At 44.8% G+C, this 23,246-nt stretch overlaps 1 protein-coding gene across 3 annotated transcripts in view; it reads left to right on the top strand.

Moving 5' to 3' along the window:
- cyb5r4 (cytochrome b5 reductase 4) overlaps positions 1-23,246 on the top strand; it is a 221,197-nt gene that overhangs the window by 102,315 nt on the left and 95,636 nt on the right. For all 3 annotated transcript variants that reach the window (XM_085997707.1, XM_085997706.1, XM_085997708.1), the window contains 2 exons: positions 9,631-9,682; positions 18,666-18,723. In XM_085997707.1, coding sequence (XP_085853833.1) covers positions 9,631-9,682; positions 18,666-18,723 — 110 coding nt within the window. The remainder of the gene's footprint in view (positions 1-9,630; positions 9,683-18,665; positions 18,724-23,246) is intronic.

Genomic DNA, 23,246 nt, shown 5'->3' with positions numbered 1-23,246 from the left:
TCCGCTACCCACAGGGCCATGTCCGATCCGAACCTAGACTCATGTCCAAATTCCTGCCCGTAACCCTTAATTCCCTTTTACTTCTAGGAAACTGTCTATTTCTGTTTTAAATTTATGTAATGATGTAGCTTCTACAGCTTTTTGGGGCAGCATATTCCATGGACCTACCACCCTCTGAGTGAAGTAGTTCCTCCTCATCTCAGTTTTGAAAGAGCAGCCCCTTATTCTAAGGCTATGCCCCCTAGTTCTAGTTTCACCCATCATCGGGAACATCCTCCCCGCATCCACCCGATCCAACCCCTTCACAATCTTATATGTTTCAATAAGATCGCCTCTCATTCTTCTGAACTCCAATGAGCAGAGTCCCAATCTACTCAACCTCTCCTCATATGTCCATCCCCTCATCCCCGGGATTAACCGAGTGAACCTTCTTTGTACTGACTCGAGAGCAAGTATGTCTTTTCTTAAGTATGGACATCAAAACTGTATGCAGTATTCCAGGTGCGGTCTCACCAATACCTTGTACAACTGAAGCAATACCTCCCTATTTTTATATTCTATCCCCCTAGCAATGAAAGCCAACATTCCATTGGCCTTCTTAATCACTTGCTGCACCTGCATACTAACCTTTTGAGTTTCGTGCACCAGGACCCCCAGATCCCTTTGTACTTCAGTACTTTCCAGTTTCTTACCATTAAGATAATAACTTGCTCTATGATTTTTCCTGCCAAAGTGCATAACCTCACACTTTCCAGTATTGTATTCCATCTGCCAAATCTCTGCCCACTTACTTAGCCTGTCTATGTCCCCTTGCAGGTTTTTTATGTCCTCCTCACTCACTACTTTCCCTCCCATCTTAGTATCATCTGCAAACTTTGATATGTTACATTCGGTCCCCTCCTCCAAATCGTTAATATAGATTGTAAAGAGTTGGGGACCCAGCACTGACCCCTGCGGAACACCACTAGTTACTGATTGCCAGTCTGAGAATGAACCATTTATCCCAACTCTGTGCCTTCTGTTAGATAGCCAATCCTCTATCCATGCCAGAATATTACCCCCAATCCCGTGATTTTTTATCTTAAGCAATAATCTTTTGTGTGGCACCTTGTCAAATGCCTTTTGGAAGTCTAAATACACTACGTCCACTGGTTCCCCTTTATCCACCCTATATGTTACTTCCTCAACGAACTCCAGCAAATTTGTCAAACATGACTTCCCCTTCATAAAACCATGCTGACTTTGTCCTATTAAATTATGATTACCCAAATGTCTCCTTAATAATGGACTCCAAAATTTTACCTACCACAGATGTTAGGCTAACCGGTCTATAGTTTCCAGCCTTCTGTCTACTGCCCTTTTTAAATAAGGGTGTTACATTAACGGTTTTCCAGTCTGCCGGGACCTTTGCTGAGTCCAGGGAGTTTTGAAAAATTATTACTAATGCATCCACAATCCCTACCGCCACTTCCCTCAAGACCCTAGGATGTAAGCCATCAGGTCCAGGTGATTTATCCGCCTTGAGTCCCATTATTTTACCGAGTACCACTTCCTTAGTGATTTTGATCGTATTTAGCTCCTCCCCCCCCCTATAGCCCCCTGTTTGTCCAGTGTTGGGATATTCTTAGTGTCTTCTACTGTAAAGACTGATACAAAATATTCATTCAGTGTTTTTGCCATCTCCATATTTCCCACCATTAATTTCCCGGTCTCATCCTCTAAGGGACCAACATTTACTTTAGCCACCCTTTTTCTTTTTATATAACTATAAAAACTCTTACTATCTGTTTTCATATTTTTTGCTAATTTACTTTCATAATCTATCTTCCCTTAATCAATCTTTTTGTTATTTTTTGCTGTCTTTTAAAGTTTTCTCAATTCTCTATCTTCCCACTAGATTTGGCTACCTTATATGCCCTTGTTTTTAGTCGAATACTATCCTTAATTTCTTTACTTAGCCACGGATGGCTGTCTTTTCTTTTACACCCTTTTCTTCTCAGTGGAATATATATTTTTTGGAAGTTGTAAAATAACTCCTTAAATGCACACCACTGATCATGTATCGTCTTACCCTTTAATCTATTTTCCCAATCCACTCTACTCAATTCTGCTCTCATACCTACATAGTCTCCTTTATTCAAGCTTAGCACGCTTGTTTGAGATCCAACCTTCTCACCCTCTAATTGAATATGGAATTCAACCATGTTATGGTCACTCATTCCAAGGGGATCCTTTACTAGGACATTTTTAATTAATCCTGTCTCGTTACACAGGACCAGATCTAAGGTTGCTTGCCCCCTGGTCGATTCAGTTACATACTGCTCAAGAAACCCATCCCTAATACACTCACTGAACTCATCCTCAAGGCAGCCCTGCCCAATTTGATTTGTCCAATTAATATGATAGTTAAAATCCCCCATAATTATAGATGTTCCCTTATTACAAGCCTCAACTATTTCCTGATTGATACTCCGTCCAACAGAGTTGCAACTGTTCGGAGGCCTATAGACTACGCCCACTAGTGTTTTTTTCCCCTTATTATTCCTTATCTCCACCCAAACTGTTTCATTATCCTGATCTTTTGACCCAATATCATTTCTCTGTATTACAGTGATTTGTTCCTTTATTAACATAGCCACCCCACCTCCCCTTCCTTCCTGCCTGTCCTTCCTGATCGTTAAATAACCTGGTATGTTTAATTCCCAGGCATTGTCACCCTGCAGCCATGTTTCTGTAATGGCCACAAGATCATACCCATATGTAGTTATTTGTGCCATTAACTCGTCTATTTTGTTACGAATGCTACGTGCATTCAGATAGAGAACTTTCAAATATGTTTTGTGACACTTAGTTCCTGCTTTTGCCCTTTTTATTACTTTACCTTTTACTCCATACCTTCTGCCCCTTCCTGACACGCTCTGGTTTTTAATTTCCCCACTGCTACCTAAGTCTATGACCTTCTCTGTTGTCATTTTTATTATTTGCTCTCTAGGAACCTCCCCCCCACTAGTTAGTTTAAAGCCCTCTCTACAGCCATAGTTATATGATCCGCCAGGACTCTAGTCCCAGCACTGGCCAAGTGAAGCCCGTCCCAACGGAACAGCTCCCTCCTGCCCCAGTACTGGTGCCAGTGTCCCAGGAAGCAAAACCCATTTCTCCCACACCAGTCTTTGAGCCACGCATTTAACTCTCTAATTTTATTTGTCCTAGCCAAATTCGCTCGTGGCTCAGGTAATAATCCAGAGATTATTACCCTTGAGGTTCTGTTTTTTAATTTGACCCCTAGCTGCTCATACTCCTTTAACAGAACCGGCTTCCTAGTCCTATCTACGTAGTTTGTACCAACATGGACCACGACAACTGGATCCACCCCCTCCCACTGCAAGTTTCTTTCCAGCCCAGAGGAGATGTCCTTAACCCTGGCAACACAGCCTTCGGGACTCTCGCTCTCGGCTGCAGAGAACTCTATCTATCCCCCTAATAATACTATCCCCTACCACTACAACATTTCTATTTACTCCCCCCTCTTGAATGGCCCCCCGTTCCACGGTGCTGTGGCCAGGTTGCTCATCCTCCCTGCAGTCCCTGCTCCTGTCCCCACAGGGAGTAAGAACCTCGAACCTGTTGGACAAGAGCAAGGGCTGCGGCTCCTCCAGCTCTACCTCCTGGATCCCCGTACCTGCCTCACTCGTAGTCACACCGTCCTGTCCCTGACCATGGGCTACATCTGAATTAATTAACTTCATAGGTGTGACCACCTCCTGATACAGAGTCCAGGTACTTCTCCCCCTCCCTGATGTGTCGCAGTGTCTGAAGCTCAGACTCCAGCTCATCAACACGGAGCTGGAGTTCCTGTAGCAGCAGACACTTGTCACAGACATAATCACCATGAGCCTCAATGGGGTCCACCGGCTCCCACATCTCGCAACAGTAACACATCACCTGCTCCATTCTATGTAATTAATTACACATTTTTATTGTTAGTTATGGACACCCTCTGCCTGATCTTAGATGCTAGTATCCCCTTTAATTAATTGGATTTAAATTAAATTTATCCCTCTAATTACACCAGTTAAATGGTTTACCAACAGTCACTATGCACCAGAAAGGCCTTATTAACTACAACCCACAGAGTTAAAGTTTGAAAAGAGCACCTAACACCCCACTTACCCAAACTCACAGACGGTGCTTGGCATAACTGGAGTGGCTGTGACTGAGGCCATGGCCAGCGGCGGCGCTGAAACCATTGAACATGGGGGTATGCTCATACCTAATCCTCCTCCTCACTTCTCCCTCATCCCACAATCTCTTGTGACTTACAAGCTGCAGATGGTGTAAACATGCACCTCTTGCTTTACCTCCCTCCCCTCACCACAACCCTACCCTTGTGCCTTTCTCATTTCAGAGACCCAAGAAATCCAACCTGCCCAGCTAGTGATGATGAAGAAGAAACACAATCACTCGATCTGACACTCACAGCCACCAGCTCAGATACTGGCACTGCGCAAACTTTAGAGGGTAGCTTAGAGGCGGGATCTGCACGTGGTGAGTCACCGGGCATTATTGGGCTGCAGCCAGGGCAGGGGGAAAGGCTAGCGCTGGTACCAGCTCCCTAGAGGGCGAAGTCGCATACGGGTTCTGCTGTACAGGACTCATCAGATGAGGACGTCGATGGGGTGGCCTGCAGAACAAAGCTGATGAGTATGCCCAACAAAATGATTGTTGCTTTGGCAGGCCTGCCAGAAAGCCTGAATGCAATGTCAAGGAGCATGGAGGAGTCCAGCTCCAACCTTGCACAGGGCTTTACACAGAGCTTGGAGCCCATCCTTTCCAACGTGGAAGGGTGGGCAGATCCATTAGCGCACTTGTGGACCCAACCATCATGCAGCATCTAATGGTTGATGTCTCAGCTTCCACTGCAGTACAAACAGAAGCCACCTAATATCTGACTGCTGCAATGGAAGCTCAGACTGAAGTCATACAAGCTCAGCTTGCTGCCACGCAAACACAGACTGCTGCCATCATGGCTGCAGTTAGCAGTGTTGAAAGGGGCTTGCAGAGTGTCCTCCAGCAGATTACTAAGATTGCTGAGGCGCCGCCCCGGGGGAATGGCAGTGGTTCCATGGAGGACGAACCTGCTGTCCTCTCTCAGGATGATAGCATTCGTCCTCCCACCACTGCCACTCTGTCAGTGCCCTTGCTGTTGCCTCTCCGCCAGCCAGTCCGCCCAGACTACTGCTGCCCATGTTGAGGTGGTGCAGTCCAAAGCCGGGCCTACTAGGCCCAGAGCTGCTCGAGGTTGTCCTCCAAGGCCATCTGCAGTCCCCTCCACTGAAAGTCAGCAGCCTACCACCAGCCATGTTGCAGCCACTGGGATAGCACTGCTTAGGAACACTAGGACAGGCAAAGGCACACTGAAGACAGGCAGTAAGGGAATGCAGTTGACTTTTGAATTAAATATTGGCCCAGATATTCCGATCGCAGGCCTCCCGCGGGTGGAGGACTGCGATCTGGAAAAATCTGCACCCTTACCTGAGGGCTCCCGGGATGCGCACAGTTCCGGTGCTGGGTTTCTCCAAACAGCCAGTGCGCAGGGCCCACGTATCCCAGAGGCGCAGGTAGTTTGCAGCGTCCCTGGGATCACGTGGGCCCTGGGGAGCCAATCAAAGAAGGGAATCTCCCTTCATACATTTAACAGGAAGACCTGTCAAATATATGAATGGAGATCACCCCCAAAACATAGTAAAACTTTAAATAAATTTTTTTTTAAATCACATTTTTAAAATGACTTGAAAGTACAATAAATTAACTATTTTAAACAAAACTTACTACGGGACTAAAAATAAACTTACCTTTTTTTAAAGTATTTTTAAATGATAAATCAGTGGAAATTTAAAAAAAAACCTTTTTTCAACTCTTATCCTGGTAAAAGCAGGCCTTACGCCTGCTTTTACCAGGCACAAGAATTGTAAGGGTTTTCTGCGGGCGGAGGGTCTCCAAAAAGCGGAACTATCCGCCTGCAGAGGCCCTGCACCAGGGCAGCTGGAGGATCTGTCAAGAGCTTTGACAGATCGGAAATGCCGGTTTCCACTTCCTCCTCCTCTTCCGCTTCCACTTCCTCCTCTTCCACTTCCTCCTCCTCTTCCGCTTCCTCCTCCTCCTCTTCCACCTCCTCCTCTTCCGCTTCCACTTCCTCCTCCTCCTCCTCCTCATATGGTCACAGTATGCCTGGTGGCAAGGGCTGTGCCCTCATGATGGCGATGTTGTGGAGCATGCAATAGACCACGACCCTACACCATGGGGGGAAGCCTGCGTTCGCTCCACCTGCTTCTCTCTGGCAAGAGAGAATGAAATGTATTCCGCCCTCTTTGCATACAGAGCCTCACTCACCTCCCTTATACAGGACTGGATGGCGAACTGGGAGATGTTACAGATGTCGCTTGCTCCAGACTGGAAGGAGCCTGACGCTAAGAAGTTCAAGGCCATGGTCACCTTTACAGCCACTGGCAATGCCGTCCTTGCCCTGGATTGAGGCTGCTGGTCCGCCTGCAGCATGTGGCAGATTTCAGTGAGCACCTCCTTAGTAAAACGGAGACATCGTATGCACTGTTTCTTGCTGAGGTTGAGGTAGGAGAATTACTCCCTGAAGACCCTGGGTGGATATGGCCTCCTGCTGACAGCCCTTCTCCCCTCTTCCTCCTCCTCCTGCCTCCTCTAGCAGCTTGTCCTGCTCTGTGTTGCCTCTGCTCATTCTCCCTGTCATGCTGCAGGGGATACAAACTAATGCACCCATGTCTGGGAGCAACTGGTCTGAGCAGACCCCTTGCAAGTTAATACCAAGTCCTTGAGCATGTGCTACACCACTCCTTGTACACTTCAGGCAACTTTAAAGAAGTCTAGAAAGCACCAAACACTTCTTCAAACTCAGCAACAGCTAGTAGAAATCAATCCGCAACTAAGCTGTAAGTAGGTGATGATCTAAGTAGGTGATGATCTCTAAGTAGTGCTGGTGGGGGGGGGTCCTTCCTGCTGCTGAACGCATGTTCAGCTGTGCGAGATTAAGAGTGGGCACTAGCTCCAGCGTTGAGGTTGAAAATGGCAGTGCTGGCATCAAATCAGTGTTACACGCTGTTTGACGTCACGATTGGCCTACTTTACATACTTATGACGTGCGCTCCCAGTGCCAATGCTAACGTCCTCTCCAAAATGGCGTCCGACGCAGCCCGCACCAGAAGTGTGCTCACGCTGCTCAAACGCCATTTTCGCCAAATCGATACAATCTACCCCCCCACCGCCATCTATCCCTGCGACTACCCTCCCCCCTGCAATCTCTTCCCCAACCCTTCCCCCCCCTCCCCCCCCCCCCCCCCTTCCACTAGACCCCCCCACAGCAATCTCTCTAAGTCTGCTTTTTGCTCAATGGGTCCTTCTGCTGTCGGCTTTCCTGCCTGTCAATCAGCCTGGCTATCGGGCGGGAAAACTGGAGAAAAAAATTAAAAGGCGTCCTGCAGTTAAAAACTACAGGAAGTTCGGGAAACCTGTACTTCCAGATTTCCCGTCTATAACTCCATCTCTCCGCGCCCCCCCCCCCCGCACCAAATGCGCAGCCCCGTAAATATCAGGGCCGTTATCTCTGTTTCTCTCTCCATTATGTATGGTATGACACCATAGACTCTCTTTCTATAGTCTTGATCACAGAGTGTTTTCAAAGCTCCTTGAATTATTCTTTATTTTGAGTTTCGCTTGCCATTTTCACTGGCATTATTTTAAATATTAACTCACTATGTTGACTTCATCTCCGTTAATGGCCTCGCCAGCTCCGCACATTAGGAAGGATGTGAAGGCCTTAGAGAGGGTGCAGAAAAGATTTATGAGAATGATTCCAGGGACGAGAGTCTTCAATTACTTGGATGGACTGGAGAAGCTGGGGCTGTTCTCCTCAGAGCAGAGAAGGTTGAGAGGAGATTTGATAGAGGTGTTCAAAATCATGAGGGGTCTAGACAGAGTAGATAGAGAGAAACTGTTCCCATTGGTGGAAGGGTCGAGAACCAGAGGACACAAATTTAAGGTGATTGGCAAAAGAACCAAAGGCGACATGAGGAAATACATTTTTACGCAGTGAGTGGTTAGGATCTGGAATGCACTGCCTGAGAGGGTGGTGGAGGCAGATTCAATCGTGGCTTTCAAAAGGGAGTTGGATAAGTACCTGAAGGGGAAAAAAATTGCAGGGCTACGGAGAAAGGGCAGGGGAGTGGGACTAGCTGATGTGCTCTTGTAGAGAGCCAGGGCGGGCCGAATGGCCTCCTTCTGTGCTGTAACCATTCTATGATTTAAAAATCTGTATTGAGAATTACTGATCCTTCATGGCATCTATCTCCCATCACCGTGTGGCACCCGCATGATGCAGCTAGCTCCTCATTAATTGGAAGGTGTTGCTGACTAGAAGAATGTCAAAGCTCAGTTCCTCTGGGTGCAGATAGCTTGGGCTCATTTTGACACACAAACAATCTTTGCATTCCCAGGTCAGATGGAGAATTGGGCAGTTAGCAGGGAGCTTTATTGAGAATTTTCCTGGAAGGATGCAACAATCAAGCTACATTTATTTTTCTCTTACATTGTACATGCAGACAAATTCCATTTATATAGCTTCTTTAACGTTGTAAAATACTTCTCGAGGTGCTTAAGACAACATGCCACCAGCCATGCTGCAGCCACTGGGTGGATGTCCGGTCCTCTAATATTGATCACAAACTAGCTAAACTGTTAAGTTAAACTAACAAGCTAGCACCACCCAACACCTGTTCCACTACCCAAGTAATCTAGTGATATTCTGGCAATTTCATTATTCTCCAAATGTTGGTGCCACCTAGAGTAACTTTATCTCTGGGCCTAATGACAATGATTGTGCTATTTGGCTGTAACTACTGAGCCAACGTAGTACACCCGTATATATAGAAGAGAACGTAAATATTTGTCAATAAGTGGACATTTAGAGACTTCCTTTTGTGTTGTGACCTTTGTCTTTGAAAGGTTATCTTAGCATATAGTTAATTTTGTTAAATTGATACCTATTCATGTCAAAAATATTTTTATTGATAGCGCTCTTGTTAAACGCCTTGGGATGTTTTGCTATGTTAAATGCGCTATATAAATATAAATTGTTTTTCTAACCTTTCCTGCCGTTACAAAACAAGGTTGTCCCTTAGGTTGTTAACTGTGGTACCAGTGCAGGCACAAGAAGATCTCAGGGCAGCTTTAGTGTTCACGGTGAGGGCTTCTCTGGCTTTGGCTCAGTCACCCAAGTCACCTGGCTACTTTGCATAAGTGCAAATTAACTTCCCTACCTTTTGTGGGAGATGGGGGTGGGTAATGGGACAGGTTTCCTCCTGGAGTTGCATCAGATATCCTTTGCAGAAGCACACCCAGCAACCAATCATCTACTCATGAAGTGATCAGTACTATAAGGGAAAGTGGGGTAGGAGGAACGTATGGAAACCTACTCTGCTTAGGAATTGAAAGCCATCACAATCTCTTGGCATCTGGAGCAGAATGTGCCCATAAGATGTTACTTTAAAAAATCTTCTCTTTGTATAGGCCGTATGTTATTGTAATCTTAAATGTCTTTCACAGGTATAAGTGTTCCATATGGGTTTGAGAAACGATCGAAGGATATTTCCCTGAGGTAAGTGTCATACTTGTTTTCTTTGTGACGCAATTGGTGCTAAGACTTTGCTGTTTTGTGTCTTAAGTGATCTGCTGTACCTGTCCCTGTAGTTTCAGTATTTCACATCCTTAATAATTAAAGATCTTAGCTGAAAAATTATTATTAGTGATATTAGCAGATGGACTCTTAACATGTTTGATATGTTAACTAAGGCATTAATCTGCATATTTTAAATGGCCTAGTTGGTCTGTTCAAATAGTGAGCACAAGAAACTAATCATTGAGCTATTGAATTTTACAGCGTGGCAGGAAACAACAACAACTTATATTTATATAGCACCTTTAACGTAGTAAAACAACCCAAGGTGCTTCACAGGAGTGTTATAAAACAAAATTTGACACCAAGCCACATAAGGAGAAATTAGGACAGATGACCAAAAGCTTGGTCAAAGAGGTAGGTTTTAAGGAGCGTCTTAAAGGAGGAGAGAGGGGTTTAGGGAGGGAATTCCAGAGCTTTAAGGTCTTGGCAGCTGAACGCATGGCTGGCCACCAATGGTTGAGCGATTTAAAATCAGGGATGCTCAACAGGCCAGAATTAGAGGAGGGCAGATATCTCGGGGGGGGGGGGGGTGGCTGGAGGAGATTACAGAGACAGGGAGGGGCGAGGGCGTAGAGGGATTTGAAAACAAGGATGAGAAATTTAAAATCGAAGCGTTGCTCAACTGGGAGCCACTCTAGGTTAGCGAGCAGAGGGATGATGGGTGAACGGGACTTGGTGCGAGTTAGGACACGGACAGCCGAGTTTTGGATGACTTCAAGTTTACGTAGGGTAGAACGTGGGAGGCCGACAAGGAGTGCGTTGGAATAGTCAAGTCTAGAGGTAACAAAGGCATGGATGAGGGTTTCAGCAGCAGATGAGCTGAGGCAGGGGCGGTGTCGGGTGATGTTACAGAGGTGGAAATAGGCAGTCTTGGATATGGCGCGGATATATGATCGGAACCTCATTTCAGGTCAAGTATGACACCAAGGTTGCAAACAGTGTGGTTCAGCCTCAGACAGATGCTAGGGAGAGGGATGGAGTCAGTGGATAGGGAACGGTGTTTGTGGCAGGGACCAAAGACAATAGCTTCGGTCTTCCCAGTATTTATTTGGGGAAAATTTCTGCTCATCAGGTACTGGATGTCGGACAAGCAGTCTGACAATTTATAGACAGTGGAGGTAGAGCTGGGTGTCGTCAGCATACAGCAGGGAACTGACGCTGTGTTTTCGGATGATGTCACCGAGGGGCAGCATGTAGATGAGAAATAGGAGGAGGCCAAGGATAGATCCTTGGGGGAACACCAGAGGTAACGATGCGGGAGCGGGAAGAGAAGCTGTTGCAGGTGATTCACTGGCTATGATTAGATAGGTAAGAATGGACCCAGGCGAGTGCAGTCCCACCCAGCTGGACGACGGTGGAGAGGCGTTGGAGGAGGATGGTGTGGTCACACGTGTGACCCATCATGCGTGTGCCAGTTCTCAAAGAGCTGTCCAATTTGGTGTATCATTCAGCTCTTTCCCCATACCTTTTAAAAAAAATTATTTTACAAATACTTAGCCCCATAACTTTTAAAAGCTGTTATGGATTATGCATCCACTGCTGTTTCTGGTAGCCCTGTGCATTAAAAAAATTCTAACCCCCCCCCCCCCCCAACCTTTATTCTTTTGCTGATCTTAAATTTATGCCCTCTAGTTGCTGACTCACTGAGCAGTGGAAAACATTTTTTCTGATTTTTTTTTTTTACCTTATCAAAAAACCCTTGTAACTTTTAACACCTACAGTACATCAGTTTTTGTCTTAACCTTTGCTCTTATTTTCTCTTGTCTGTCTCCATAACTAAAGCCTCTCATCCCGGGTATCATCTTTGTGAATCTTTTATGTACCCTTTCTATAGCTTTGACATCTTCCTATAGTAAGGTGTCCAGTTTTCGGCACAGTATTTTAATTGTGGCCTAACCAGTGATTTATATCACTTTTAATACTCATCTGCTAATATTGCCAACAATCATTTCTGGGCTCTTCACTGCTCAATGTCCTTGGCAACCACAAGGTATTCTGTGGAAATTATAACAGGAAATGTACATAGTGTAAATTCCACAATGCTGAATGCTGTACAGTAAAATGTAGGAATTTGCCTTAAGTCACACATCACCATAAGTTTCAGGGAGCTAGACACGCTACGCTATAGCAGTATTAGATATATGATGGGCAAAGAGTGAATAGTGCAAAGGTGTATAGTTTGTACCTTTTTGACTTTTGTGCCAGCCGATAAAAGATCAATATTACATAGGATATACGACACAGAAACAGGCCATTCGGCCCAACCAGTCCATGCTGGCGTTTATGCTCCACTCGTGCCGCCTCCTGTCTTTCCTCATCTAAATCTATCAGCATAACCCTCTATTCCCTTCTCCCTCATATGTTTGTTCAGCCTCCCCTTAAATGCAGCTATACTATTCACTTCAACCACTCCCTGTGGTAGCGAGTTCCACATTCAACCACTCTTTGGGTAAAGAAGTTTCTTCTGAATTCCCTATTGGATTTCTTGTTGACTATCTTATATTGATGGCCTCTAGTTGTGCTCTTCCCCACAAGTGGAAACATTTTCTCTGTATCCACTCTATCAAAACCTTTCATAATTTTAAAGACCTCTATTAGGTCACCCCTCCACCTTTTTTCAAGAGAAAAGAGACCCAGCCTGTTTATCCTTTCCTGATATGTATACCCTTGCATTTCTGGTATCATCCTTGTAAATCTTCTCTGCACCCTCTCCAGTGCCTTTATATCTTTTTTATAATATGGCGACCAGAACTGTACGCAGTACTCTAAGTGTGGTCTAACCAAGGTTCGATGCAGGTTTGGCATAACTTCCCTACTTTTCAATTCTATCCCTCTAGAAATAAACCCTAGTGCTTGGTTTGCTTTTTTTATGGCCTTGCTAACCTGTGTCGCAACTTTTAGTGATTTGTGTATTTGTACTCCGAGATCCCTTTGTTCCTCTACCCCACCTAGACACTCACCCTCCAGGTAATAAGTGACCTCCATATTCTTCCTGCCAAAATGTAATACCTCACATTTATCTGTGTTGAACTTAATTTGCCAATTATATGCCCATTCTGCAAGTTTATTAATGTCCTCCTGTAATTTGTTGCAGTCCTCCTCAGTATTGGCTATTTTCCCCCCCCCCCCCCCCCCCCCCAATATGGTGTCATCCGCAAATTTTGAAATTGTGTTTTTGATTCCAAAGTCTAAATCGTTAATATAAATTGTGAACAACCGTGGTCCCAGCACTGATCCTTGTGGAACACCAGTACCCACCTTCTGCCACTGTGAATAGCTACCCTTTACCCCTACTCTCTGCTTTCTCTCTTGAAGCCAGCTAGTTATCCATTCTGCTACTTGTCCCCTGACTCTGCATTCTCTGACCTTTGTTCATCAGTCTATTATGGGGTACCTAATCGAAGGCCTTTTGAAAATCTAGATAAATTACATCAACTGCATTACCATTGTCTACTCTCTCTGTTACCTCTTCAAAAATTCAGTAAGGTTGGTCAAGCAAGACTTTCCCTTTAGAAATCCATGCTGACTATTCCTTATTATATTTTTGGTTTCTAGATGTTCTTCTATTTTCTCCTTTAATAGGGATTCCATTATTTTTCCTATCACCGATGTTAAGCTGACTAGTCTATAATTCCCTGGACATGTTCTATCCCTCTTAAATATAGGTATTACGTTAGCTATCCGCCAGTCTTCTGGCACTACACCTTTTTCTAACGAATTATTAAATATGTGTAATAATGCCTCTGCTATCTCTTCCCTAGCTTCTTTTAAAATGCGTGGATGCAATCCATCCGGACCAGGGGTTTTATCCTCTTTGAGTTTGATTAGTTTATTTAATATATCCCCTCTTTTTATTTTAAATGCACTTATCTCATTACTAATCTCATCATCCAATGTCATGTCCAACTGTTCTATCTCCCTGGTAAATACTGAAGCAAAATAATGATTTAATATTTCTGCCATCTCTCCATCGTTACCTGTGGCATTAGCCTGTCTATCCCTTAATGGCCCTATTCCCATCTTAACCTTCCTTTTTTTAATTGATGTGCCTGTAAAATATTTTACTGTTTTTTATGTTCCTTGATAATTGAATTTCATAGTTCCTCTTTGCCTTCCTAATTGTTTTTTTGACTTATCTCCTAATCTCTTCGTATTCTCCCTTATCATGCACTCCCCTGCTGTCCATGTATTTAATGTATGCCTCTTTCCTTACCCTCAATTGTTCCCTTACGGCTTTATTCATTCATGGAGTCTCATTGGTGTTTAGTTAGTTCTCTCCTTTTAGCGGAATATATTCTTCCTGCTCTGCACTCTGTTGAACACCGTTTTAAATGTTTCTCATTGCTGTTCTACATCATTGTTTGCCAATATTGTTGCCCATTTTATTTTCCCAAGTTCTATTCTCAGCCCCTCACAATCAGCTTTTCTCCAATCAATTAACCTGGTTTTCGTCATACTTATGTCCTTCTCATTTAACATCTTAAAGCGTATTATATTATGGTTACTATTACCTAGATGTTCCCCCTACTTTTAACTTCTCTTATCTGCTCTGGTTCATTCCCCATTACTAGATCCAGCTGTGAATCCTTCCTTGTTGGGCTTTTGGGTTAGAAAGGAGTCCTGTACACATTGTAGGAACTCCATTCCCTTAGCCCCTTTACCTACCTCTTCTGTCCAATTAATATCCGGGTAGTTGAAATCTCCCATGATTATTATTCTATATTTTTTACTCATTTCCCTAATTTGTCAGCATATTTCTTCCTCCACCTCCCTTCCACTATTAGGTGGTCTGTAGACTACGCCTATTAGTGTGATTGATCCTTTATTATAAAAAACATAGAAACATAGAAAAATAGGAGCAGGAGTAGACCATTTGGCCCTTCAAGCCTGCTCCGCCATTCAATATGATCATGGCTGAACCTCTAACTCAATACCATAGTCCCGCTCTCTCCCCATACCCCTTGATGCCTTTTGCGTCTAGAAATCTGTATCTCCTTCTTGCATATATTCAGTGACTTGGCCTCCACAGCCTTCTGTGGTAGAGAATTATCTTTTATCTCTATCCATATGAATTCTATTTTTGTCTTGCTGATATTACTGGATATAAGTCATGAATTAAGTTTGCAGAGCACAAAGCTTTGATTTATGCACGGCTTTGAAGTACACCTAGACTAGTGTTTCCACTTTATTCATTGTTATGAAATATAAAATAAATGGGTTAATGCCTGCTTTAAAATGGCAGACAGAGGAATGACACAAACTCATTAAACATTCATATGGTAATGTTGCAAACAGTAAATTACCAGGCTATAATTTTGTTAACAGAAATAAGTGTGGGTTTGTACTTTTCATTTTTATATATCCCTGGCAGCTAGATAGTTTCCTGCACACTAAGACAGAGCCTATATATTTTATCCCCTGCATTATATTAATTCCAGAAAAATCTCTTGTGTTTATAAAGCCTAAATGATAAAATGCTGCTAAAGCCTGGTATGGAGGGGACTAAGGAAACGCAGAGCAGCAAGGTGGGGTGGATAATGTGTTCTGAATCATGGCATCCATGGCCATCCACTGCCACCCCTGCCCCTTCCCTCGGTGCCCTGTTAAACAACTTGAACCCCCCTGCTCCTTAATAATGGGTATATCTTAACTGCATCTACAATAAAGCTATCTCCTCGAGAGAATTTTGCCTGTCCCCACTCTCTTTAACCTCTCCTTCTTTTCCAAAGTAGTTGAGCATGTTATTACCTCCCAGCTGCATGTGCACCTCTTCCACAACTCCCTGTTCGAATATCTTCCACCCTGCTCACAGCATTGAGACCGCCCTGGTCAGAGTCACCAATGATATCCTCTGTGCCTGTGGCGCTTTGTCAGGAGTTCTCCTCCCTGAAATGTCATCGTCCTCCACAGTCCACCTCAGTAGGATTGGCTTTGCATGATTCCATTCCCACCTGTCCCAAGACAGCCAGCAATGGCTTCTCCTATGATGATGTCAGCTCTACCCCCCCACCACATCACTTGATTCCACCCCCATCTCTGTGCTTTCAGACTGCCTGCTTGATTTTAAGTAATAGATAAGCTGAATTTCTAATAATTAAACATGGTTTTCAACCTCCATCTACAACCTTGCCATTGATTCCATCCTTTCCTTGGCTACTCACAAAGGCTGAACCAGACTGCCTGCAACCTAGGCATTTTCTTGTGACCCAGACCTGAGTCTCAAACTCCATATTTTATCCATTACCAAAACTGTTCACTTCTACATCATCAAAGTCACCCATCTCTGCACATATCTTATCTCCATGCGCCAAAACCCTTATCCATACATTTATCATCTCCAGACACCAACACTGTCTCAGCAGCCTTCCGAATCCCATCCTCCATAAACTCCAGATCGCTCAGTATTCTGTCAACTGCATTCTGTGAGACTTGCTTCCCATCACCCCCATTTCACTGATCTACATGGATTAAATTCAATGGGGAAACAATTTGGTTGCTTTGCGCCTCCTGTTAGCGCCCGGGCGTGGCGCCGCCAACACCTCCCACAAAATTCAGCAGGAGGTTTGCGGCGGCGGTAACCTTTAGCGCCCCGCAGTGCTGCGCCGCCGACGATGACATCATCGCTGTGTGCAGCGCCCCGGCTGCGGTCTTAGGTAGCGCCCCCGACTTAGCACCGGACGCTATGTCCGACGGGGTCGGGGGGGGCCTACCTGCGGCCAGGGCGGCGCTAATTAAAGGTGAAGTGCCGGGCGGCCATTTTTGTTGCTGGCCGCCTGCCAGCACCTGCTCCCGTTGCCGTCCCCGGTCTCATCTTCAGCTCCCCCGCAGAGCGCCGGCTGCGCTCCATGAGCCCGGCACTTCTCTTTGAGTGCCGGTCTCTTTTGCCGGCACTCCGATCCCTGGTAACCCAGCTGGGCCCCGGGTCGCGCTGTGCAAGGCCCCTCCCCTTTAAGAAGGGGAGGAAGGTGTGCAGTACTGCGGCACGTAGCGCCGCGATATTCCCTTGCAGCGCCCCAAGAGGGAGGCGGGGCGCTTCCAGTAGCGCCCCGCTTCCCTCTTGGGGCGCTACCGATGAATTTCGGCTGCGGGGGCGCTAATTTTTTCAGGGCGCTAAAAGTAGCGCCCCGGCAAAGTTAGCGCCCCAAAGGGGGTGCGACTCAACTTTTCGCCCAAAATCTATGTCCTCCACAACCTTACACAACCCTACCTCTGCAGCCTTCTCCAGCCTTTTTATTCCTCTGGTCCTCTGACTCTGACCTCCTGTGCTTCCCCTCTCTTCACTCCACTCCACCTTAGGTGGCAGACCATCGTAAGTCATCTTGCCTCTACGCTTTGGAGCTCCCTCCTCAATCCCACCCCCATCTCTTTATCTCCTTCCTTAAAAGCTTTCTCAAAACATATCAGCTTTTGTTCACCTAACGCTCCCTCAAAAACTTGGTGCCTGTTCCTTTTCTCCTCTGAACCTAGTTTTTCTAGGTTAAAGATTTCATATAAATATAAGTTGTTGTAAACTGCTCATGGTGATATTTATATTAGTTTTAGCATCATCCACCTTATCAACTTTCCAGATAACTGTTTTCTAGTTTTACCTGCCAACTTATTCAGAGGTGACAAATATAAAGGACATTGATGGCAAAAATGCGTAAGTTTGTCTGACGAAGAAGCCTTGTAGTCTATTTTCCTTCTTCTAATAGACTATTGTGAGGGTAAACTGTAAAGCATTATATTTGCTAAGTGTGCAAATTGCCATAGTGGACCTGGTTTCCGTTGTGATTTTATTTTTGTTGACCATACTAACATTCAACAACAACATGCATATCTATAGCATTCATTACGTACAAAGTAATGTATGTATGGAAGCATTTTACAGGGTGTGACTAGCGAGAAAGGGGAAAAAGGGGGGTTAGGATTGAGAAGGGGCAAAAAGCATGGTTGAAGAGGAGGATCTAAAGGAGATTTTTGAAGGGGCTCCGCTGCTGCCTTGAACAGCTAGTCAGCATGCTCCTCTCTCTCTGATCTCAACTTCAAAGAATATTCTTTCAATAAATTGCACTTCCATTGTTTCACTTAACTTCTTCTCCTCATTCAGTAATCTGGTTCATGCCCTGTCTTTTCAGCTAGCGCATCATCATTTAATCATGAATCCAGTACCATGTACCTGTTTGCAAGGTAAATACAGATGAGGATGGCCATTTAGCCCATCTTGACCCATTCTTCCAAAAGGAAAGACCTATAAACCCCCCTCCAGGCAAAGAACTGGGTCTTGAATGACCTTAAGGTTTTTATCACTACTTCATCAGAAGTCTATTTCAAGTGCTGATTACACTTCAAGTGAAGAAATTTCTCCTGACATCAGTTGTAATTTGTTTTTAATTGATTCTTTTGATGTGGATATCACTGGCATTTATTGCCCATTCCTAATTGCCCCGAGAAGGTGGTGGTGGGCCGCCTTCTTGAACCACATCGTGGTTGGATACAACTGAGTGACTTGCTGGGCCAGTTCAGAGGGCAGTTAAGACTCAAACATCTTGGTGTGGGACTGGAGTCACATATAGGCCAGACTGGGTAAGGACGGCAGGTTTCCTTCGCTAAAGCACAAATTTGCCTTTCACCACTTTGAACCTATGCTCCTTGTTGTCCTATAGTCACGGGTCACCACGAAGTAGTGCTCTAAGTTTGCCTTTTTTGTATTATTTAATGTCTTGTATCCTTCTGCTAAATCTCCCGTCACCTTTTTCACATTAAGGATCCCCAGTTTCTCTAGTTTTCTATCACATGTCCGTTCTTTGAGGCTATGGATATTGTGCCCTCACTTCAGTTTGATCGTGAAAATATATTTTATAATCTTAATTCAAAAGGTATTGTCATCCAACTCAAATTGTTTTTTTAACAATTTTACCAGACATGAATGGTTTCAGACAGAGGATACAATCACAGTGGTTATTTACACCAAACAAAAGGTATGTGCTCCAGAATAAAACCACCTGCAGAATTACCATAGGAGAGATAACATGCAATCCTAGCTGAATGCGATAGTTTGCTTACTACAGGCACGTCGAGCAATCTGTAGGACGTGGGAGAAAGAGAAGATGCCTGGACTTTGATGAATAATTCTGAAGATCAATTTAACTTGACAATTAAGGAGCAGCTGTTATCTTACTGAATTGCATAATGAAAGGTTTGAAAAGCTGTGCAAATATTTGGTAAATTAAGCCTTGAAAGGAACTTTGGCAAATTATAACATTGATCTTAATTCGAGATCTGTTGTGTTGCTTTTAGCAAAATATAGTAGATGAGTTCTCGTTCTACTGTGCTATTCATTGGTAATCCTTCCAAGAAATCTTACAAGTAAATCTAAGCGTCTCTAACTTCTGGAACCAAACTATCGGCAAGTGCTCCCTTGGATAGAATGAGATGACTGTGTTGTATTGGGAATCATGGGTTCAATTTTTTGTCAGCATCTCATTGTCCACCAGTGTCTACTTCAAAATGTTTGTGTATATATGCATATACACACATTTCTTTTACGTCTAACACTTGTTCCATTTTGCTTTTCTGCCGCACTAAAATATTTCTTTTGATTTTAACTGCCTCTGATTGAGTTCTCAACATTTAGTCTCCAAGACAGGTGGTGCCGTTGCCTCCTTAACTCTGAGTAGGCGCAGTAAGCACCAGTCTGAGCTTCTACAACATTCATATATTTTCTTTTTGCTTTTTAATTAAAAAAAATATATATTTTAAAATTGGATTTTATTTTCAACTAGACCCTGTGACATGAATCAACTGAGCGGCCTGCGGATGGCGCTGACCAGGGAGAGTATAAATACTCTGGCACGGGCCCAGCTTGCGCTGGACATTCTTAACAGGAACTAGTGAAGGACACAACTAGACCTCCATGTTGTAAAACAGTTGGATTAAATTGACGTAAGAAAACTACTAGGCACTTGGTCTAAGCTTTGTTTAACGCTTAGACCAAGTGCCCAGTAGTTTTCTTACGTCACCCTGCATGGTCTCACCACTGGTTCCTACAGAGCCCACCCCCATATGCCACTAATTCCCCCTCTGTCTCAAGTCTCAGTCGCCATGCTGCTCGCCTCCAAACCATAATTGTAGTTACCTTTGCCCACACTAAACCTAGAACTAGCTCTTTGCAGTTATAGTGCTAGTGTATTTACCAGGGAAAAGGGGGGGGAAAGAGTGTGAGCAGAGGAAGAGTGGAGAGGGTAGCAGAAGGGATGTGGGTGGGAGGAATAAGAGGAGGGGTGGGAGGGAGAAATGGGGTAGCAGCTGGTGGGCGGGAGGAAGCAGAAAAGACCAGTGTGAGAGGTGTAGGGCTGGAGTAAATGAAGGTTGATGGCTGCCAAAGTTCTCTATATGCCCCCCCCCCCCGCCTTCTCCCAGAATACTGCCAGACCCCAGCTCACCCCAGCTCTCCCATCTCAGTAGCTCCCCCAGTTCCCCCTCTCAACTTGCAACTGCCAGACCCTTGCCAAGCCTTTCCTCCCCTCTGTCTCTTTTCTTTCATGCATTCCCACCCCACCACTTCACCCCTGCCCCTCTTTCACCTCGCTCCAACATCCCAATCCCCAGGTATGCCAAACACCAGATTACACCTTCACACTGCTGTCAAATCTCAGTATCTCAACTACCGTCTTGGCAAACTCCAGGACCCCACTCTAGTTCTATCAAATTGCAAGACCACTCCACCCTCCCAGTGCTAAGAAAATACATACCAGTCCTGAGACACCGAGCAAGTCAGAGGAAGAGCAAGAGGGAACCAACACAAGCCAAAGGAATATAAAAGGAAAAGGGGACAGAAGGGAAGGAGCAGTAAATCGCTTGATACCCACCCTCCCTGAGTGGTCCTAGTACCAGGAACCCATCCCTGCCCTGGTGCGTTTTGCCTATTATCTTGCAGAGGGTTCCTGGTGTTTGAAATGGGAGAGAATGTCATGGGGTCTGGCAGCAGTGGAGAGGGATACCCGGGCTAAACAGCACGACAGAAAGGTACATGGGCTTCCAAAGCTCTTGAAGGGCATGGTTTGATAAAGGGACCAGCGTACCCTCTGACTTGTGCACAATGGCAAGGGAGGTCAACTAATGCATATAATCTAAATGTATATCTGTGTAGGATGCACTTTCTGATTCATAATTAACTTTGTGTGCACTTTTCTTGGTGTACATTTTTCTTGTCACTATTTCTGTTAGTCCAGTTTTCCTATTTGAGCAGTGGTTCAGTTCGCTTAAGAATCTTCAACAGAATAGTGGCACAGTGCCACCTAGCTTGATTATACTTGTCCCTAATAACAGAAAATGCTGGAAATACTCAGCAGGCCAGGCAGCATCCGTGGAGAGAGAAACAGAGTTAACGTTTCAGGTCTGGGACCCTTCATCAGAACTGGAAAAAGCTGGAGATGTAACAGATATTAAGCAGGTGCAGAGACAGGGGGGGAGGTGGTTAGGAGGGAGGAAGAAATAGAAAGAACATCCTGTACTTTTGTAAGAGGCAGGAAAGATAAAATGTTGCAAATGGGAATGGCAAAAATCATACTGCATGAAAAATGGGGGCAGGGATAATTATCTGAAATTGTTGAACTCAATGTTGAGTCCGGCAGGCTGCAAAGTGCCCAATCGAAAGATGAGGTGCTGTTCCTCGAGCTTACGTTGAGCTTCATTGGAACAATGCAATAGCCCGAGGACAGAGAGATCAGAGTGGGAGTGAAGCGGTGAATTAAAGTGACAGGCGACCGGAAGCTCAGGGTCACCCGTACGGACTGAACTCAACATTGAGTTCAACAATTTCAGATAATTATCCCTGCCCCCATTTTTCATGCAGTATGATTTTTGCCATTCCCATTTGCAACATTTTATCTTTCCTGCCTCTTACAAAAGTACAGGATGTTCTTTCTATTTCTTCCTCCCCTCCTAACCCCCCCCCCTCCCCCCCGTCTCTGCACCTGCTTAATATCTGTTACATCTCCAGCTTTTTCCAGTTCTGATGAAGGGTCCCAGACCTGAAACGTTATGTTTCTCTCTCCATGGATGCTGCCTGGCCTGCTGAGTATTTCCAGCATTTTCTGTTGTTATTTCAGATTTCCAGCATCCGCAGTATTTTGCAATTATATTATACTTGTCCCTGTTTGACAAACTAGATCATGTGATTACCTTGAGCCTATGCTCTCCCATCTCTCTCATGCATGCTCTCTTTTGCAAATACTGTCTTGTGTGTTCACTCTCACGCTTTCTCTTTTGCACGCACTTGCTCTCTTTTGTGCTCTCTTTTTTTGAGAAGCCAACTTCCACCCCTTCACACACAATTGTTTTTTGAAGGGAAACTGCCTGCTGGTTTTACTTTTTTTTGTTTGAAGCCCCTTTACCTGCTGTATTTTTGTTCCTTGCTCCTTCCAATTCTTGCTGCTCAAAGTTCTTTTGAAATCCTGTTGTCCGCTTCTGGTACTTGCCCTTTTGGCTAGCGTCCCTTTCAGATCACTCCCACGATCCCTCCTCTTCTCCCTCCCGCTTCCTGAAGTGCTGGCCTGCGGACCTAGCTGATCTCTCCTACTCCCCAGAGCAGAGAGGAAAGAGACACGGAACAAGCCAGAGGAAGAGAGAGAGAGGAGCAAAACAAGCCAAAAAATAGAAAAGGAGACAGGGCCAGAAGGGAGGGAACAGAGAAAGAGACCAAGAAGGGTGTGTGTGTGTGTGATGTCGAGTGTTTGAAGACCTGTTACAAGTCACTTCCATATGTCGTCATCCTCGCTCTACTCCCTCGCTCTTTACAGCCCATACTTAAGTTGTCATGGTCCTTCCTGTCTGTCATGATTAGGCGTCAAGACACCCACCCTGATCCAATGCTGGCCTGTTCCCAATCATCAGGCTGTAAGATCCTGGGCATCAGCCTGGATTCCTGACTGAAGCAGGATTTAAGCACAAAGAGTGGTTTAAATACTCTCTTCTCCAGCTAATTGGTAAAGGCGTCCCCAGTCATGGTTATGGTGAGATGTGGATTTATATGGATCTGCTTGTGATCTCTCCATTAGTAAAAGAACTATGAATGATCTATATGTTAAAAATTGCACGCATGCCTGCACTTCCTGTCCACATTATCCTTATTGTGTCTTTAATGTCTAATTAAAGTTTTTACTTGAAGGACTCGAATCACTCCTAAAATCCCCGAGCTTGGACTTGATATTTTTGCCAAGAGTGGTGACTCTAAACTGAAGGCAGATTCTATAGTTTAGGAACAGGAGTAGGCCTGTTTTCCCCCCCCCCCCCTCCCTTCAGTTAGATCATGGCTGATCTGTATCTTAACTCCATCTACTCGCCTTGGTTCCGTAACCCTTAATACTCTAGCCTAACAAAAATCTATCAATCTCCGTTTTGAAATTTTCAGTTGACCCCCAGTCTCAACAGCTTTTTGGAGGAGCGTGTTCCAGACTTCCACTACCCTTTGTGTGAAGAAGTGCTTCCTGACATCACCCCT

The sequence above is a fragment of the Somniosus microcephalus genome, chromosome 9 (genome assembly GCF_052327205.1).
Source record: "Somniosus microcephalus isolate GS21.2 chromosome 9, FLI_Smic_1.0, whole genome shotgun sequence".
Taxonomy (NCBI): domain Eukaryota; kingdom Metazoa; phylum Chordata; class Chondrichthyes; order Squaliformes; family Somniosidae; genus Somniosus; species Somniosus microcephalus.
This window is presented reverse-complemented; position numbering and strand designations above follow the sequence as displayed.